This window comes from Microcaecilia unicolor, chromosome 2 (genome assembly GCF_901765095.1).
Source record: "Microcaecilia unicolor chromosome 2, aMicUni1.1, whole genome shotgun sequence".
NCBI lineage: Eukaryota > Metazoa > Chordata > Amphibia > Gymnophiona > Siphonopidae > Microcaecilia > Microcaecilia unicolor.
In genome coordinates, this window is record NC_044032.1 from 109426235 (window position 1) to 109446959 (window position 20725).

The following is a 20725-nucleotide window of genomic DNA, read 5'->3' on the forward strand; positions in this document are numbered from 1 at the left end:
TCAGAATTCTCATGTTACCATGGATTAATTCTGAGCCCTTTAATGTGAAAATATGGTGTTTTAAATATGGGGTAAAAATTTAATATAAAAACAGAATAATTAGAATTGTAGAAGACTAACAGTGGGCCCTCAAAGAGTTTCTGTAATTCATTTTTATTTAGTGCTATTCAGTTACACTGTTTAATTATTGAACAGATGCAATCTGAAATAGTAACAGTGGTCTTGTTGCTTTGGGTAAGATGAAGTGGGAGACCAAAGAAGAAAAAAAGATAATAATAAAAATACTCTGCCCAAAAGGGCAGCAAGAGGAAAGAATACTTTCATATTAGTATATTTCAAACATAGCCTTGACTGCTCCAGAACTTCTTTATGTATTTAATTTTTTTCCATTTGCTTTTTAATTAAATGCAGACCTTCAGATAAGTATTTGCTCAATCTTTCCCTACCACTTTACATCTCAAAAAGGCAAAGTAATGTCTTTTAGTTGACTGATAGTGTATAATTTGAGCCTTGAGTGCTAATCACACTGGTGTTACAAGGGAACAGTTAAATTAAAATGATAAACCAGACTTCTGTGGGTTGCAATGTACAAGTTTAGTAATTCATTATTGTCTCCTGAGGGTGGTCTGATCATGGTTTCTTAGGAAACCTTAATTGCTTTCCTACATTTCTCTAATGTTTCTCTAATTCTCTTTTGCTGCATCAGTGAATCCCCCTGCATAATTTACTGTATCTGAACAGAAAAATAATTTGTTTATAATGCATTCAACATGCTGTTTGGAAGTCTTTCAGATGAAGATAAGTAGTTAGTTTGATCCAAATAGAGTAGCATATAATCTTGTATGAATAATGAAAATGGCTATCTTTTTTTTTAATTTTTTAAATTTTTTTTATGCTTTTACATTTTTACAAAGACACAATAGTCTTTGAAGGAAAAACACCAAAATTATAGAAAATACAATCAGGAAACATTTTAGAAAAAAGAAGCATTTCTACTTGGTTAATTAGTTCACAATTGGAAGGTTCCTTGATGATACATTCCAAAGGAAGTTGGATTATAAAGGTAACAATTTACAAAACAAAATACAGGCAGTCTTCCCCTATAAACACCTGATCAGCTAAACATTTGGATCTACACCTATGCTACCCTGAAAGTTAAAAAAAAAAACTGCGCAGTTGGAGAGGTTAAAAAAACATTTCTTATCTTTGAAAGAAAGAATACACTTACATGGAAATAGTAGTTGGAAGTGAGCATTCAATGATGAAACCTCTTGTCTCATTCCCAGAAATGTTTTCCTCCTATCCTGAGTCCATTTGGAGATATCAGGAAAAATCAATAAAAAATTAGGCTGGGCTTTTTGAAAATATAGTCTCAGTAAGGCTTCTTTATCTTGTAGGAATACAAAAGATACCAAGAGTGTAGCTCTAGTTTTAACTACTTTCTCCGATTGCTCCAATAAAGTAGTGATATCTAAGTTATCCAATGAGATTTCCTGTTTTTATTTATTTATTTATTTATTTATTGCATTTGTATCCCACATTTTCCCACCTTTTTGCGGGCCCAGTGTGGCTTACAATATGATATGAATAGTGGAAATACAATTTGTTACAACTTGGTTATGGATTACATTGTGCAGATTATGCGAGACAATCGAAGTATCGTTGAGGAATATAACAATGGAACACAAACATTGAAACATTGGAAGGAGACAATGGGAAGCATAAAGGGCAATATTAAGACACGAAGACATATGGTATACATATTTCTGTGAGTAAAGGTATGAGTGATGTGAGATTACGGGGGATGAGAGTTCAGAAGTGGATGTATGATGCAATGGGAAGCTTAAAGGGCAATATTAAGACACGAAGACATATGGTATACATATTTCTGTGAGTAAAGGTATGAGTGATGTGAGATTACGGGGGATGAGAGTTCAGAAGTGGATGTATGATGCAATGGGAAGCTTAAAGGGCAATATTAAGACACGAAGACATATGGTATACATATTTCTATGAGTAAAGGTATGAGTGATGTGAGATTACGGGGGATGAGAGTTCAGAAGTGGATGTATGATGCATTAATGAACAGAGAGTGTGGACTTTGTGTTTTGGCTCTTTCCGTAAACTTTTTCAAAAAGATGGGTCTTCAATAATTTGCGGAAGGAAGCTTGCTCGTAGATCGTTCTTAAGTTGCGTGGCAGTGTATTCCAAAACTGCGTGCTCATGTGAGAAAAGGTTGATGCGTGTAGCGTCTTGTATTTCAAGCCCTTGCAATTAGGGAAGTGGAGGTTGAGGAAGGTTCGGGATGATCTTTTAGCATTTCTGGGTGGTAAGTCTATTAACTCAGACATGTAGGCTGGGGCTTCGCCGTGAATGATTTTGTGAACTAATGTGCATACTTTAAAAGTGACGCGTTCCTTGAGTGGAAGCCAGTGTAGTTTCTCTCATAATGGTTTTGCACTTTCATATTTTGGTTTTCCGAAGATGAGTCTGGCTGCTGTATTCTGGGCTGTTTGAAGTTTCCTCAGTATTTGCTCTTTGCAACCTGCGTATAGTGAGTTGCAGTAATCCAGATGGCTGAGTACAAGGGATTGCACTAGACTGCGAAAGACGGATCTTGGGAAGAATGGTCTAATCCTTTTCAATTTCCACATGCAGTAGAGCATATTTTTAGTTGTGTTGTTTGCGTGAGTTTCGAGTGTTAAGTGGCGGTCGATAGTGACTCCAAGGATTTTTAGCGTTTCTGAGATTGGAAGGTTTAGGTTTGGTGTGTTGAGATCGATCGTCTTGTTTCTCTTTTTTTTTTGTGAGTTCAAAATAGTTGCCATATAATATAACTTTTGAACAGGCGGAAAAGAATGTTCTGAGTACTTAAAATTCTCCTTTAGAAAATTTTGGGACATATCTCTTGGTGAAATAAGTCTTGAATAAGGGTAATTAAATATTTGTAAATTTCTCATTGCATTCTCTAGGTTTTCTATCTTACGATGCAATAGTAATCTATTCCCTGCAAACTGAGCTTGATTCTCTTGTAGTTTGGCCATATCAGTTTCCAACTTATTTTGTTTAGTGGAAATTGTTTCGGTAATGTTTTTGACCTCTCTTGTTTGCACAGAATTATTCAAAGAAACTGAAACAAAAGATGAACAGACATTATGCAGGGTTTCAAGGGCAGTCTGAATAGTTTCCAGCAATATTTCTTGTGGTCTTGTCAATGGTTAAATCGCTGAGGCACATAAATCAATCTCGTATTGAGTATGTTGTTGAAATAACTTCCCCCGATGCCTCCTCCGACACCATAGGCAAGATATGCTGAGTCCTTTCCACAGGCTGTGGAGACACGCTTTCGGAAGATATTTCACTCGACACCGCCAAGAAAGAAGCTCGCCTTCCCTTCGAGGCTTCGTTTGAATACAGTCTCGGAACTGTATTTTCAACTGGTTGTAGTAGTGGAGGGGTAGCTGATCCCGTGAGGCTAAGCCAATATTCGCTTTTTTAATCTGGGGCTCTTCCTAGCCCCGGATGCAGAGATGCCCGCAATCAGGGTAGAGACCGTAAAGGCTGTAATGGAAGTTTGACGAATGAGTGGAGATTCTGGCTTCGGGAGAGGAGGTCCCTTGAGCTTCCTCTTCCTCTTTGGCATGCTCAGCCTAGGTAAGTGATATTATTAAAGAATTATAGGAGTCCGTGGAAGAGCATTCGTTACAGCCCATCTATATCGACGCCATCTAGGAACCCTTTCTGAAAATGGCTTTCTTATTCAAATGGAGACCGTTAGTGGGGGACAAAATCGGTAACTTCTACTTTGTGTGATGATCTTAAGGTGGCCAAACAGGGAGAAAAGGCGATGATGAAAGCTAGAAGGATGCTTGGGTGCATAGGGAGATGAATGGCCAGTAGGAAGGTGGTGATGTCCCTTTATAAGACTCTTGTGAGAGCTAATTTATAATACTGTATATAATTCAGGAGACACCACCTTCAAAAAGATATAAACAGGATGGCCGGCGCACCATCATTGAGAGGGTCGCCCCTGAACTCCTGGTCTTGAGCCACCGGCTGCGGAACGCTTGTCCGAGCGAAAGGAGTTCCTCTGCTGACCACGGGCACGTGAAGTGAACCCAGCAGAACGCCCCGGGCGGTACCTTCTAGCTTCACGGAAGCGAGGTCTGTACGAGGAGTGGACCGCCTGGCCCTTAGAGGAAGGCCTCTGCCTATCTTCGGGCAAGCGCTGGGGTTTTGGATCACCCAGGCCTTTCACAATTTTCTCCAACTCCTCACCAAATAGGAGAAGTCCTTGAAAAGGCAACTTCACCAACCTTTGCTTAGAGGCCATGTCCGCTGCCCAGTGTCGTAGCCACAGACGACGGCGAGCCGCCACTGCTACTGCCATTTGTTTAGCCGAAGCTCTGACAAGGTCATAAAGGGCATCAGCCAGAAAGGACAAGGCCACCTCCATCCGCGGAGCCACATCCAAGAAGGGCTCCGCTCCATCTCCGGGCTGAGCCACTGCCGGTTGCAGCCAAGCTAGGCAGGCTCTCACAGCATAACAGCTGCATGTAGACGCCCGAACAGTGAGACCTGCAATTTCAAAGGACCGTTTCAATGCTGTTTCCAGCCTACGGTCTTGAACATCCTTCAGGGCAACACCTCCTTCAACAGGGAGGGTAGTTCTCTTTGTCACCGCAGTGACTAGGGCATCCACTGTAGGCATTTGAAAACGAGCCATATGTCCCTCACGCAGAGGGTATAACTGCCCCATAGCCCTGGAAACTCTCAAAGGTCCCTCGGGGTCAGCCCACTGAGCCGAAACAAGCTCTAGGATGGAGTCATGCAAAGGGAAGGCCCGAGCAGCTTTCTTGGTACTAGCCATCCTGGGATTACCCGAGGAGGCCATGCCACTGTCAGGATCTTCAATCGAGAGGGCCTGCAGGGTATCTGAAATAAGCGCTGGCAGCTCATCACGGTGGAAAATCCTCACCGCGGAGGGATCATCCAGATCCTGTGGTAAATCCGCACCTTACTCTGGTTCCTCAGACAAAGAACGTCTGTCAGAGTTCTCCGAATCCTCACACCCCGACCAGGGGGGGGGGAAAGGTGCACCACAATCTGAAGGGGAATTAACCCTTCTGCGCTTATCTTCAATTATGGGCTGCTCATGTCTTTGTCAGTGGGCAAACTTACAAAATCAGCAAGGGATCAAATACTTATTTCCACCACTGTATATAAATCGACAAGGCGGAACAAGGTGCAGAGCACTAGCCGCGCAGGCCGAACTGATTTGCCACTGGGCCGAGCTGCATCTTCAGTGTCTGTCGGCAGCTCATATTGCAGGTCAGAGCAATGTGCAGGCCGATTATCTGAGCAGGCATCAGATCGATCCAGCAGAATGGAATCTGGCAGCCGAAGTATTCCTGCAGATCTATGCCAAATGGGGCAAGTCCGTGATGGATCTAATGGCGACAAGTGCCAATACCAAAGTCCCGTGCTTCTTCAGCAGACGGAGAGATCCTCGCTCAGCGGGGTTGGATGCCTTGGCTCAACCCTGGCCTCCGGGTCTACTTTATGTGTTTCCCCCATGGCCCTTGATAGGGCGCCTGCTCTTGCGGATTCGGCTGCACCCAGGAGAAGTGGTCCTCATCGCCCCGGATTGGCCAAGGAGACCTTGGTATGCAGACCTCCGACAGATGCTCCTCTGCCGTTACCTCTGGTACCGAACCTGTTGACGCAGGGACCGGTAGCCATGGAGGACGCCGGCCGCTTTGGTCTTACGGCATGGCTATTGAGAGGGCGCAATTGAGGGATAAAGGTTATTCCAATAAAGTTATTTCCACTCTCCTGCAAGCCCGCAAGCGGTCCACTTCCGTGGCTTATGCCAGGATTTGGTGCCTGTTTGAGTCTTGGTGTGCTTTCAGAGCCATTGTTCCAATGCGGGCTCCTGTCTCGCCGATTCTGGACTTTTTGCAGGAAGGTGTACAAAAAGGCTTGGCCTATAATTCCCTGCGGGTGCAGGTGGCAGCGTTGGCCTCCCTTCGTGGTAAGGTGGAAGGCGTGTCTTTGGCTGCTCACCCAGATGTGGCACGGTTTCTTAGAGAGGTGCTTCGCCTCCGACCTCCAGTGCGAGCACCCTGTCCAGCTTGGAACCTGGGGCTAGTTTTGAAAACCCTGCAGGCATCTCCTTTTGAGCCGCTTCGGCGAGCATCGGAGAAAGACTTGACACTGAAGGCCGTTTTTCTGGTGGCCATTACCTCGGCGAGATGGGTGTCAGAGCTCCAGGCGCTGTCCTGTAGAGACCCTTTTCTGCAATTTTCAGAGTCCAGCGTCACGGTTCGGACCGTGCCTTCCTTTATGCCTAAGGTGGTTTCAGCCTTTCACCTAAACCAGCCTATTTTCTTGCCCTCTTTTTCAGAGGAAGAGTTTCCAGAATCTTTTGGGCAGCTGCACCTTTTGGATTTGCGCAGGACTCTGCTGCAGTATCTGCGAGTTACTAACTCTTTCAGGACTTCTGATCATCTGTTTGTTTTGCTATCCGGTTCTCGCAGAGGGTCTACAGCGTCTAAAGCCACTATTGCCCGCTGGCTCAAAGAAACTATCTTTTCAGCTTATCTGCTGGCCGGCAGGGTTCCGCCTGTAGCCTTTAAGGCACATTCTACTAGAGCGATTTCTTCCTCTTGGGCTGAAACTGGAGCACTCTCTCTTCAAGAGATATGCAGTGCAGCAACATGGGCTTCTAAGCTCTCCTTTGCCTGACATTACAGGCTGGATGTGGCTGCCAGGAGGGATGCGCGTTTTGGTGCACAAGTGCCAGCGCGTTGTGTGGCTTGTTCCCACCCTATCTAGGGATTGCTTTGTTACATCCCATACATAATGGCTTCATCTGCTTGATGACAAGGAAGGGAAAATTAGGTTCTTACCTTGGTAATTTTCTTTCCTTTAGTCATAGCAGATGAAGCCATGAGCCCTCCCTGTATGATTGTCTGTATGCTGTGAATCTGTTTTTCAGGTTCTGTTCTAATTTCCTGAAGTTCCTTCCTTGGGAGAAAGTTGGAAAACAATCTTCAGGATTCATGTTCAGTTTAAATTTAGGAGGATGTGTTCATTCCCTCCAGCATGTTTTTATTTGGAGGATGTGTTGATTCTCTCCAGGAGGTGCGTGTGTTCCCCTCCAGTTCTATAAATAGGAGGATGAGTTCATTCCCTCCAGTGTGTTGGGAGGATATGTGATTCCCTCCAGGAGGCACGTGTGTTCCCCTCCACTTATACAATAAGGAGGATGAGTTTATTCCCTCCAGGAGGATGTGCATTCCCTCCTTTATGAGTTCATGCCCTTGTGATGGGCCATCGTTCGCTGTGAGGAAAGCTCTTGTGATTCCCATTGCGGTTTGCCATACTGCTTTGGAAGCTTCAAATTCTGAAGAGGCAGTGGAGCTAGCTGGCCAAGAGGGCACTGTGAAAGTTTGAGTGCTCTCTATCTCCCCTGCTGGTTGATGGACATAACCCATACGTAATGGCTTCATCTGCTATGACTAAAGGAAAGAAAATTACCAAGGTAAGAACCTAATTTTCCCTTAAATATTTATGCAGCATAAATGCATAGGAGGCAAGTCTTTTTCAGGTGAAAGAAAGCTCTGGAACCAGGGGGCATCGGATGAAGCTGAAAGGGGATAGACTCAGAAGTAATCTAAGGAAGTACTTCGTGGTAAGGGTAGTTAATTCATGGAATGGCCTCCAGATAGAAGTGGGTGGTGGTGATGAAAACAGTAACTGTATTCAAGAAAGCTTGGGACAAGTACATAGGATTTCTAAGGGAGAATAGATGGCATGGATGAAAAATTCAGATACTGTTTCTATGCATTTAAAATAGAAGGTGGTGGTGGTGGTGGGGGGGTGGCATTTGGAAGCAGGTCAATCAACATTAAAGTCTCCTGAGGAAATTAGAAAGTCATGAGAGAGGAGGTAATGTCCTGTTGTGGATTGAAAACTGGTTAAAAGACAGAAAACAGAGCAAGGTTAAATGGTCAGTATTCTCAATGGAAAAGGGTAGATATTGAGGTTCCTAAGAGGTCAGTGCAGGGACTGCTGCTTTTGAACATATTTATAAATGATCTAGAGATGGGGAATATCTAGTGAGGTAGTTAAATTTGCTGCTCACCCAAAGTTATTCAAAGTTAGATCGCAAGAGAATTGTGAAAAATCGCAAAAGGACTTTGAGACTTGGAGACTGGGCATCCAAATGGCAGGTGACATTTAATGTGAGCAAGTGCAAAGTGATGTATGTGGAAAAGAGGAACCCGAACTATAGCTATGTGATGCAGGGTTCCACATTAGGGGTCATAGTCTGGGAAAAGGGTCTAGGTGTCATTGTTGATGATACTTTGAAACCCGCTGCTTGGTGTGCAGCTGTGACTAAGAAAGCAAATAGAATGTTAGGAATTATTAAGAAAAGAATGTAAAACAAAAATGAGAATGTTATAATGCCTTTATATCGCTCCATGGTGCGACCACACTTGAATACTGTATGCAATTCTGGTCACCACATCTCAAAAAAGATATAATGGAATTAGGACAGGTACAGAGAAAGGCAATGAAAATGATAAAAGTGATGGGACAACTTCCTTATGAGGAAAGGCTAATATGGCTAGGGTTCTTCATTTTGGAGAAGGCGGTTGAAGGGAGATATGATAAAGCTCTGTAAAATACTGAGTGGATTGGAATGGATAGACATGAATCTCTTGTTTACCCTTTCCAAAAATGGGAAAATAAGGTTCTTACCATGATAATTTTCTTTCCTTTAGTCATAGCAGATGAAGCCATTACGTATGGGTTGTATCCATCAACCAGCAGGGGGAGATAGAGAGCACTCAATTTTTCACGGTGCCTCATGGCCAGCTAGCTCCACTGCCTCTTCAGTATTTGAAGCTTCCAAAGCAGTATGGCAAACCGCAATGGGAATAACATGAACTTTCCTCACAGCGAACGATGGCCCCTTAACAAGGGCATAAACTCCAAAAAAGGAGGGAATGAACTCATCTTCCTGGAGGGAATAAACTCGTCCTCCACTTTGTATAAACGGACGGAATACTTGCATCCTCCTGGAGGGAATAAACTCATCCTCCCAAAACATGAACTGGAGGGAATGAACTCATCCTCCTATAACTGTAACAAGAATCCTGAAGACTGTTTTCCGACTCCCCAAGGAAGGAATATAACTTCAGGAAACAAGAACAGCACCTAAAGTCAGAATCACTGCAATACAGACAATCATACAGGGAGGGCACATGGATTCATCTGCTATGACTAAAGGAAAGAAAATTATCATGATAAGAACCTAATTTTCCCTTGTCATCAAGCAGATGAAGCCATTACGTATGGGATGTAACAAAGCAATCCCTAAATAGGGTGGGAACAAGACACACCACACGCTAGCACCTGTGCTCCAAAACGCGCATCCCTCCTGGCAGCCACATCCAGCCTGTAATGTCGGGCGAAAGAGAGCTTAGAAGCCGATGTTGCAGCACTGCAAATCTCATGAAGAGATAGTACTCCAGTTTCCGCCCAGGAAGAGGAAATCGCTCTTGTGGAATGTGCCTTAAAGGCTTCAGGCGGAGTCCGGCCAGACAGCAGATATGCTGAAAAGATAGCTTCTTTGAGCCAACGGGCAATAGTGGCTTTAGACGCTGAAGACCCTCTGCGAGGACCTGCAAACAGCACAAAAAGATGATCAGAGGGCCTGAAAGAATTTGTAATTCGCAGATACTGCAACAGAGTCCTGCGCACATCCAAAAGGTGCAACTGCCCAAATGAATCTGGAAACTCCTCCTCAACAAAGGAGGGAAGAAAAACAGGCTGGTTTATGTGAAACGCTGAAACCACCTTAGGCATGAAGGAAGGCACGGTCCGAACCATGACCCCTGACTCTGAGAATTGCAGAAAAGGGTCTCTACAGGACAGTGCCTGGAGCTCTGACACCCATCTCGCCGAGGTAATGGCCACTAAAAAGACGGCCTTCAGTGTCAAATCTTTCTCTGAAGCACGCCGAAGCGGTTCAAAGGGAGCCTCCTGAAGGGCCTTCAATACTAACCCCAGGTTCCAAGCTGGACAAGGTGCCCGCAAGGGAGGATGGAGCCGAAGCACCCCTCTAAGAAACTGTGCCACATCTGGATGAGCAGCTAAGGACACGCCTTCAACCTTGCCACGCAGGGAGGCCAATGCTGCCACTTGAACCCGCAGGGAATTATAGGCCAAGCCTTTGTGTACACCATCCTGCAAAAAGTCCAGAATCGGCGAGACAGGAGCCTGCAACGGAGAAAGTGCTCTTGAAACACACCAGACTTCAAACTGGCGCCAAATCCTGGCATAAGCCACGGAAGTGGAGTGCTTACGCGCCTGCAGGAGAGTGGAAATTACCTTATTTGAGTAGCCTTTATCTCTCAATTGCGCCCTCTCAATCGCCATGCCATAAGACCAAAGCGGCAGGCGTCCTCCATGGCCACCGGACCCTGTGACAACAGGTGCGGAACCAGAGGTAACGGAAAGGGAGCCTCCAACAGCATCTGTCGGAGGTCCGCATACCAAGGCCTCCTGGGCCAATCCGGGGCGATGAGCACCACTTCTCCTGGATGCAGCCGAATCCGCAGTAGCACTCACCCTATCAAGGGCCACAGAGGGAAGACATACAGCAAGCCCAGGGGCCAGGGTTGAGCCAAGGCATCCAACCCGGCAGAGCGAGGATCCCTCCGTCTGCTGAAGAAGCACGGGACTTTGGCATTGGAACTTGTCGCCATAAGATCCATCACTGGCTTGCCCCATTTGGCACATATCTGCAGGAATACATCGTCTGCTAGTTCCCACTCAGCTGGATCGATCTGATGCCTGCTTAGATAGTTGGCTTGCACGTTGCTCTGACCTGCAATGTGAGCTGCTGACAGGGACTGTAGATGCAGCTCGGCCCAGTGGCAAATTTGTTCGGCCTGCGCGGCTAGAGCTCTGCACTGAGTTCCGCCTTGTCGATTTATGTAGGCCACGGCTGTCGTGTTGTCCGACATCACTCGGACAGCCAATCCTTCCAGGGTCACTTGAAAGGCCAGAAGAGCCAGAAACACCGCTTTCAACTCCAGGCGGTTGATAGACCACTCCGACTCGTCGGGCGTCCACAGATCCTGGGCATGCCTCCCCTGGCAATGTGCGCCCCAGCCCTTCAGGCTCGCATCTGTCACCACTAGGCACCAATCGGGGAGCGCCAGCGGCATTCACCGCCGCAACATGCTGTCCGAGAGCCACCACTCCATACTGAGGCGGGCCGCTGGGAGCCAAGAAAGTCTGCACTGATAATCCTGAGATACTGGAGACCATCGTTGAAGTAGAGAATACTGTAGAGGTCTCAGGTGCGCTCTCGCCCATGGCACCACTTCCAATGTGGCTGTCATCGATCCCAACAGCTGGACAATGTTCCAAGCTCGCGGGCGGGGCATCCTCAGGAGCAGACGGACCTGGTTTTGAAGCTTGCACCGCCTTTGCTCGGGAAGAAACACATAGCCCGAGGCTGTGTCAAACTTGGCCCCCAAATATTCTAGAGATTGCGAGGGGGTCATGTAACTTTTGGCCATATTGACGACCCAGCCCAGAGATTGAAGGACTGAAACCACTCTGGCTGTAGCTAGATGACTCTCTTTTTCTGAGTCTGCTCTGATGAGCCAGTCGTCTAGGTACGGGTGAACCCGGATACCCTCTCGCCTGAGAAAGGCAGCTACTACCACCATTACCTTGGAGAAGGTTTGGGGAGCTGTGGCGAGGCCAAAAGGCAAGGCCCAAAACTGGAAATGTTTTCCCAACACCACAAACTGCAGAAACCTCTGGTGCGGGGGCCAAATTGGTATGTGCAAGTAAGCTTCTTTCAGGTCCAGAGACGTGAGAAACTCTCCTGGCTGTATCGCCGCACTGACGGAGCACAGGGTTTCCATGTGAAAATGCCGCACTCTTAAGGACTTGTTTAGCTCTTTTAAGTCCAGGATCGGGCGAAAAGACCCGCCTTTTCGTCGCACCACAAAGTAAATGGAGTAGCGGCCTAGACCTTGTTCGGCGGGAGGCACCGGGGTCACAGCCCTTATCTGGCTCAGACTGTGCAAAGTCTCCTCTACCGCCGCCCGTTTGGCGGCAGATCCGCATCGGGACTCCACAAACACGTCTCTCACCGGGGCATCGAATTCTATTCCGTATCCGTCTCTGATCAGGTCCAAGACCCACTGATCTGCGGAGATTTTGGCCCACTCCTCGAAAAAGAGGGAAAGTCCTCATCCGATGACGGGAAACGAGGAGGGAGCCGGCGCACCATCATTGAGAGGGTCGCCCCTAAACTCCAGGCCTTGAACCGGCAGCTGCGGAACGTTTGTCCGAGCGAAAGGAGTTTCTCTGCTGAAAGCGGGCACACGAAGTGAACCCAGCAGCAAGCCCCGAGCGGTACCTTCTAGCTTCACGGAAGCGAGGTCTGTAAGAGGAGCGGACCGCCTGACCCTTAGAGGAAGGCTTCGGCCTATCTTCGGGCAAGCGCTGAGGTTTGGAATCCCCCAGGCCTTTAACAATGTTTTCCAGCTCCTCACCAAAGAGGAGAAGGCCTTGAAAGGGCAACTTCACCAACCTTTGCTTAGAGGCCACGTCCGCCGCCCAATGTCGTAGCCAAAGAGTGCGGCGAGCCGCCACTGCTGCAGCCATTTGTTTAGCCGAAGCTCTGACCATATCATAAAGGGCGTCAGCCAAAAAGGACAAGGCCGACTCCATCCGCGGCGCCACTTCAGATAAGGTCTCCGCTCCATCACCGGGCTGTTCCACTGCCTGCTGTAACCAAGCAAGGCAGGCTCTAGCTGCATAACAACTGCATGCAGACGCCCGAACAGTGAGACCTGCCAAATCAAAGAACCGCTTCAGAGCTGAATCAAGCCTGCGGTCTTGAATATCCTTTAGGGCAACACCTCCTTCAACAGGGAGGGTAGTTCTCTTTGTCACAGCCATGACCAGGGCATCCACTTTAGGCATTGCAAAGCGAGCCAAATGTTCCTCACTCAGAGGGTATAATTGCCCCATAGCCCTGGCAACCTTCAAAGGTCCCTTGGGGTCAGCCCATTGAGCCGAAATAAGCTCTTGGATGGAGTCGTGCAAAGGAAAGGCTCGAGCAGGCTTTCTGGTACTAGCCATCCTTGGATTAACAGAGGAGGCTATGCCACTCCCAGGATCTTCAATCGAGAGGGCTTGTAAGGCATCTGAAATAAGCGCTGGCAGCTCCTCGCGGTGGAAAATCCTCACTGCAGATGGATCATCAAGCTCCTGTGGCAATTCTGCACCCGACTCTGGCTTCTCAGCCCAAAAGGTTCTGCCAGACCCCTCAGAATCCTCATAGCCCGACCACGGGGGGAAAAAGGAGGGTGCGCCACACTCAGAAGGGGAATTAGCCCTTCTGCGTTTATCAGGAGGATAAGAAACAGGCAAAGCCAACTCCAAAAGGCCAGGATCCACCGGGGGGGGGGGGGGGGGGGCAGACAGAGGGTCCGAAGAACCCTGTGGAAGAGCTCTTTTAAGCATGTACGCCCTAGGCAGCATTAAAACAAAATCAGGGGAGAAAACCTGCCCAGGGCTATCAGCTCTATTATTAGCCTCACTCAGAGGACACCCCCCCCCCCTGGATTCAGGGCTCTCCATTGCAACGGAGGCCGCGCCATGTGGAAAATCCAAAATGGCGTCCTCTGCCAGCTCAGAGCGCAAAAGATAGCCGCTCGCCATGCTCGGTCCGGCTCTACCATCTGTACAGCACTAATTACAGAGCCCCGCTGCTGATTTGCGCTTGCCACATTTAGAACAGCGCTTTACAGTCTCCGCAGCCATCGCCGAAAACGGCGGTAAAATTAAAAAATGGCGGTTCACGCCAAAAACGTCCTGATTGCGGGCCCACCCCGGAGGAGTCAGAAAACACTCTTACCTCACTAGACCGAGTATCACAGCTCCAGTCCTGCAGAAGAATCTCAAGAAAAAAACCTCTTTTCTTTCTTTCTTTTTTTTTTTTTTAAACACTGTGAGGAAAGCAGAGGCAAAAGAGGTAAATAAAAACACTCCGGAGGCTCAGATAAGTGGGAAAGGCAGGGAAAGGCGAACCAAAGTGCCTGCATCCAGTGAGTGGGAAAGGACAGGGAAAAGCAAGCTAATATGTCCACATCCACGGGGGCAAGGGTAAGGCAGGGAAAGGGCTAACCTATGTGACTTTAAAGTGAAGCTGCTATAGCCTCTAACACCCCGGATAACAACTGGCAAGCCAGGAGCCACCCCCAGGCAGATTTTTGATGGAGCTCGAAGAAGCTGCAGCCACCCTGCTTGGGGAGATAGAGAATACTGAAGAGGCAGTGGAGCTAGCTGGCCATGAGGCACTGTGAAAAATTGAGTGCTCTCTATCTCCCCCTGCTGGTTGATGGACACAACCCATACGTAATGGCTTCCTCTGCTTGATGACAAGGAAAGTAGGGCTAGTGAGCATGCAATGAAGCTATTAAGTATTAAATTTAAAAGAAACCAGAGAAAATATTTCTTTGCTCAACATGTAATTAGACTCTGGAATTCCTTTCTGGATAATATGGTAAAAGCAGCAGGGTTTTAAAATTTTTGAATAATTTCCTAAAAGTCCATAAGTCTTTTTATTAACATAGACTTGGGAAAACTTTCTGCTTATTTCTAGGATATGCAGCATAAATTCTGCTTTACTCTTTTGGGATCTTGCTAGGCACCACGAAACATCTTAAAACCGATTGGCCCTTGTGGTCTCATTGAAGCCCAGTTGTCATCTAGAAGAGCCATTGGCATGAGGGAGAATGAGGATGCCTTCTTAGAAACCCCTGAACGTTTTCATGCTTGGAGGACTTGGGCGCATAAGAGTGACTTCAATCATAGGTGCCAACGGAAAGCAGCCCCTGTGGTGCAGAGACAGCTCATGGCCAAAGGGGCACATCCTACCCCTTGGGAGTGCCAAAGAGTATGCTCTTGTATTAACATCATGGGGAAAAACGGAAGGCTCATTTCAAGGCAGTGGTGGCTGTTAATACTCCTCTTCAAGGCCCTATGGATAAATATGTTACTTTTGTTAGCAGCTAAGTAAATCTACCCTCCTCTCCTAAAGGAGCTTTTATAAGCTCACCAGAGAGACCCCCCCACCTCACCAATGCCTAGCTTCCCCTTGCTTCCTCATCCTAGTAATGCTGTTTTCTAGAGGGTGTGCATTAACTGCGCTTGAAGATTTTTTTCTCAGTATCATCTTTGGGTGTTCTTATGCCTAAGCCAGCTTCTCTTATTAGTATTAAGGGAATACCTACCACCAAACCAGGAGAAGATATTACCTTACAAGGTATTTGGACTGTGGTTAGCAGGACTGAATCCATGATTAGGTTTCAGGTTCAGCAGTTGTGTACGTTTTCTCAAGAGACTGTTCAAAAACTAGAGGATACGGACACTAAGTTTGCCTCAGTGGATATGAGACTGTCTTCAGGCTTCAGGAGTTTCAACGGTTAAAGATTGCTTCACATTGTGGTATGCAATAGAGAGGGTAGAAAATTTGCTCCGTTCTAATAACCTGAGATTTTTAAATTTTCCTTAAACAAAATTGCTTTCATTAGAGAGTTTGTTAAATAAATATTTTAAGGAGGTACTAAAATTTACATCATCTGAAGAAATAACACTTGTTCAGTGCTATATTTCTCAACTCATCTGTGTAGAGAATTCTATTGAGGGTAGCCTTGACTCCTTAGGTGGAGCTAGTTTAGGTTTGACTAATTTCCTTAAGTTCTAATGATGATATTAAAAGTAGGGCAATCTTGTTTGATGTATTCTCTTTTTAAAATTTTATGGTCAAAAGAATTCAGATCTTTCCTGATGTGGCTAGCTAGGTTCACTCAATTGAGAAGGAAGCAATTTTTAAAAAAGTTTGCACGTTGCTTTAGGAGCCATGTTTTTCTTACAGTTCCCACGCAAATATTTGGTTGACAAGGAAAGGGTTACATTGTCTTTGATTCTACACAATTAGAAATGTTTCTGGATGATAATAAACGTTCCTAGGTTAACTTTAAAGATGTGGTGTTCTCTTTAGTCGTATACTTTTATTAGTTATAGTTTATTCATTAAAATGTATTATACTGCCCAAGCTACAATAACTCATACATCTGGGCAGTTTACAGTCTAAAATAACAAAAATAAAAGAGAGGGAAAGGAACTACACTATTTGATAGGACAGGATTTATCACTCAGCAGTTGAAAATCAACCCACAACAGAGAAGCAAACAAAGAGAGAAGGTCAGCGGGAGAGGGGTAACTGGAGGAGAGGGAAGAGGGGTATTGGATGAGGACAGGGGAAAATGAAACAGTGAAATGGTACAGTGTACTCAGAACCCCTTTAATCTTCCAAATTGAATTCCCACATAAATAACCATATTTTTAGAGCTTTCTTAAAATTTTTAAAAGATGTCTCTGAGCGGATAGTAAGTGGGAAAGAATTCCAATGAAAAGGTGCTGTGAAAAAGAAAGTGTGATGATTGGGTGGATTCTAACTGGGTTACTCTTTGGTTTGGAAGAACTAAACGATGATCATTAATAGAACGAAGTTGTGCAGAGAATATGGAATAGTAAGTGTTGAAAGGTCATCTGGAAGACCAAGTCTATGAGCTTTGAAAGTAAATATAAGTAATTTGAAAATAAGTTTTCTACTGGAAGCCAATGGAATTTTTGGAACAAAGGGGAAACATGATCGAATTTGCGCACAAATAAGTTTAGAACAATCATCATAGGGTAGGATTGAGTTCTGTTTGTTTTCTTCATTATTTTTATTTTATTTTTTATTTTTTTAGATTAAATAGCATTTGAGCCTTCAGTAATGTGGGCTACAGCCCCTCTGATTATTTGATGGAATATTTGATTCAGTATTTATATCTTCTGTATTTTAAATGCAATAATATTCTGTATTTCTCCTTCCGGAAATGGCGATCACCATTATGGCATAATGTAAGCCACATTCAGCCTGCAAAGAGGTGGGAAAATGTGGGATACAAATGCAGTAAATAAATTATATATATATATATATATATATATATATATATATATATATATATATATATATATATATATATAAATTTAAAAAATAATGAAATGAAAAATTCATGTTTGTCGTCATTAAATTAGACCTTGCTATCAAGAAAAAGAGATTTGATTTGGTTGTTGGCCACATTTTAGAGGTTACCAACTGTGCATAGTATAGTTCCATCTCTTGTTTAGAAGTTGATGCATTTTTATTTATTAAGAATGGCCTGGCTGTATTGATACATGCTGCTGTGGCTTATCTTGACTGTTTCAACGCTTTGTATGTTGGCCTTCCCAAGAGAGGCCATAAGCGCATATCGATTTCAAGAATATTGCAGTCAGCTTTTGGTGGATTGCAGTATTTTCAGTCATTCTTGAAATAATTATACTGACTTAGAGTACAGAGTAGGATCAACTCACATATGGCCCTGGGCCAGCATATGTTAAAGATGGATTGTAGCTGTATGTTCCCCAGTGTGCATTAGTCTCAGGGGGATTGTATAGTTGTGGCTCTTGTACATAGGGACGCTACATTGTCTACTACTTATAGGGGAGCCTACTCTTATATCGCACTATAAATTTGGAATCACTTTCCTGATGAACTGCCCTCTGTGGTGGACTCTTTGCCAGGAAGACAATCAGATTTGGGTGTTACACATGCTTGCTTGCTTGCTCCCTCCTTAACCACACCACGAAGAACTCCCAAAGCAAAGATAAAATACACAAGAGAGACCAAGAATAGTCAAACCTTTGCCCACACCATTTTTATTCTTTCCAACAATGATTCTTCAAACACTCCAGTGGGAGGAAGATTACATTTTTCAGGAATGAATGGCCCACAATTACAGCTGATTAGATCTTGAAGATCCATCACCCTTTCACTTGAAAAGGAACAAGAAGAAATCCTACAAGTGGAGTTGCTTTCTCTTCTAGAGGTAAATTTATGAAGTAGTCTTTGTCCCATTTTGGACCTGAGGAATCTCAGCAAATCAATAGAGAGAAATTGAAGGTGAATCTACAGAAGTATTGGCTTAGCTCCTTAGACTTAAAGGATGCTTAAACTAACATTGATTTATCCAAGTAATAGAATTTCTGTGCCTTATGGTATGAAATGGTTGCTTCCAGTATAATATTCTCCTCGGTGTCCTATCTGAAATGCATAAAACACTTTAAACATCCACTGAAGAAATTTTCAAACCCTGGGAGTTTAATTTAATGATCTCAAAATTAATGAAACCTCCATGAGCCCATGGAGTGGTGATCATTTCATATTTTTTTCTTGGAAGTTACCATTTTTGATTGCAGTCATTTAACCTTGGTTAGTGAGTAAACTGCAGGCCCTAGTTGATTATTCTCTCCCTTATATCCAGTTTCACCTCAGCCAGGTAGTATTGAGCTTCTATCCTAGATTTCTTCTGAACATAGTCTTGTAACCCCACAGCTTCGCAGACTATCCTGCGGGATTATCAAACTCCCGCAGTACTTTCACTGGCTCCAATATTCACCCCATTGATGCGTTTAAGTCAATTCAAGCAGACAACTCTACAGCAGCCAGTGGGCTTACCTGGAAGAGGGAGTCAAGGAAGGAAGGAAGATAGAGCCTTTACTTCAGGACCTGAGGGCCATCCTTTGGCCGTTTCAACATCTCAGAGAGAAAGGAGGTCTTCATCCATTAAGTGAGATAACACCTGCTTTGGGGTTGCAACAGCCCATGTTGGAGTTGAGGACTTCAGTTGTTATATGGATTCTGTTTGGGAGGCTAAACAGACTCTTAACTCATCCTTTCTTAAACTTACTGAGACTTTATCTTAAATTGCTATGTTAACCAGTTCTTCTGGATTTCAGGCACAAGTCTTGGATCAGCATGCCAATAGACTGCTCTAGAGACAAGTGTCTCCATATTGCAGTTGACCGAGTCTATTATTAAAGACAAATTATATTCCGTAAAGAAAATGGAATATTGAGAGAGAAAAATCTGAGGTCTTTGAGCTTCCCTAAATCCCCTCTGATTACAGCTATAGAGATGGTGAAAAAGTATTTTAGGGAAGTTCTTAATGTACCGGCGAAAGAAATACCGCCTTTAGAGCACAATTGCTTGAACCAGATAGGAATCATGTTTTTCATCTATATTTTTGCCATACAGATGAGCTGTTTTTAGGCTTTAAAACTTCTGTATTTCTTGATGTAGCAAGAGAGATACAGAGGAGACATCAGGATTTTGTGGCGTTGAGACCCAGATCTCTTGTTCTTGGCATGACCTTTGTGTTACGATTTCCTTGTCCTTGTTAGTTTTGAGTCTAACAATTATTTGTGCTTTGAGCCATAAGGAAGAATTAAGGGTTGCTGTATGATTAGCTGTAAGGGTTGGCTTTTGAAGTAGGTGAGGTAATGTGATTTTCTCACAATAATTATTTTTAAATTTTAAATTTTGTTTCTTAGCTCCATATTTCCCCTTCTTTGATATTTCATTTTTCTTTTTCCCCTTTGCTTTTTTGTTTAATGTGAATGAAGTGCAGAGTTATCTTGATTTTTCATTTTTGTTAACTTGTGGCGACTTATATTTGTTAAAATATTTCTTTTGTGACTATTTTTAAAAAGGTCAATAAATATTAAATTTGAAAAAATTCATGTTTTTATTTCTCCCATCTGCAATAAATATGAAAAAAATGATTAATTTAATTTTAAATTGCAGGTTTGTATCTTGAGAATATCCTTGGATATATGTTTTGCTCCATTAATATCTGGAGTTAGATTGATAAATCAAGAGGGAACTTACTTTTATACATAGATCTGGCTAAGACATCTAAGGATTTAGAGAACAAATTCATGAATTTGAAATATTTTAGCCACATTTAATTTTTTTATCATGTAAACATAAAGGGCTCTGTTAAGGTATGCTAGCATTTTTAGTGCGTTCTAATGCTAGAGACACCCATTTGGGTATCTCTAGCATTAGTGTGTACTAATTTTTAGCATGTGCTAAAAATGCTAGCTCGCCTACAGCGTGGCTAGTAAACAGGGCCCAAAGTCACTTATATCCTTTCAAATTGTCTGAAAGGTGAACAGGTTAGGAGTGATTTACATAAAGACAAAACATAAAACAAAAAGCTCACATTTTATTTTATTTTCTTTGAATAGCCACTGTTCAACTGCCAGTCTCTCCATAAGCTGAGCGTGCCAGACAATGATCTAACAACATTGCCAGCATCCATTGCAAATCTCATTAATCTCAGGGAACTGGATGTCAGCAAGAATGGTAAGTTGTCTGTTTTAATATAATTGAGCCCAGATAAAGGGCAAATCAACGTGGCTCTAGTTGAACTAGTTGAACTTTTTAATTACTGCTTAGTTATCATATATGTAAAATGCATTTTTATAATCTTTACTCTAAACTGCATACTACATACAGCATCTAAGAGGTGGAGTTATCAATATTAGCTACCGTTAAGATGGGTTATTTTACTTTTTACCCAGGTTAACAACTAGGTCGCATTGTGTAAAACAGGACCTGTGATAAAATGGTAAAATAACCTGTCATAATGGAAGCTATCCAAAACAAAAGAAAAAAGCCATCACAGGCAAACAGCAAATCAAAAACAAAAAAGTGGAAGGTAACCAGACAAAAGAAGTT

General features: G+C 44.1%; 1 protein-coding gene across 3 annotated transcripts in view; it reads left to right on the plus strand.

Annotated features, from left to right (window-relative positions):
- ERBIN (erbb2 interacting protein) overlaps nucleotides 1-20725 on the plus strand; it is a 405835-nt gene that overhangs the window by 127402 nt on the left and 257708 nt on the right. For all 3 annotated transcript variants that reach the window (XM_030193205.1, XM_030193207.1, XM_030193206.1), the window contains exon 5: nucleotides 20233-20350. In XM_030193205.1, the coding sequence (XP_030049065.1) occupies nucleotides 20233-20350 (118 nt within the window). The remainder of the gene's footprint in view (nucleotides 1-20232; nucleotides 20351-20725) is intronic.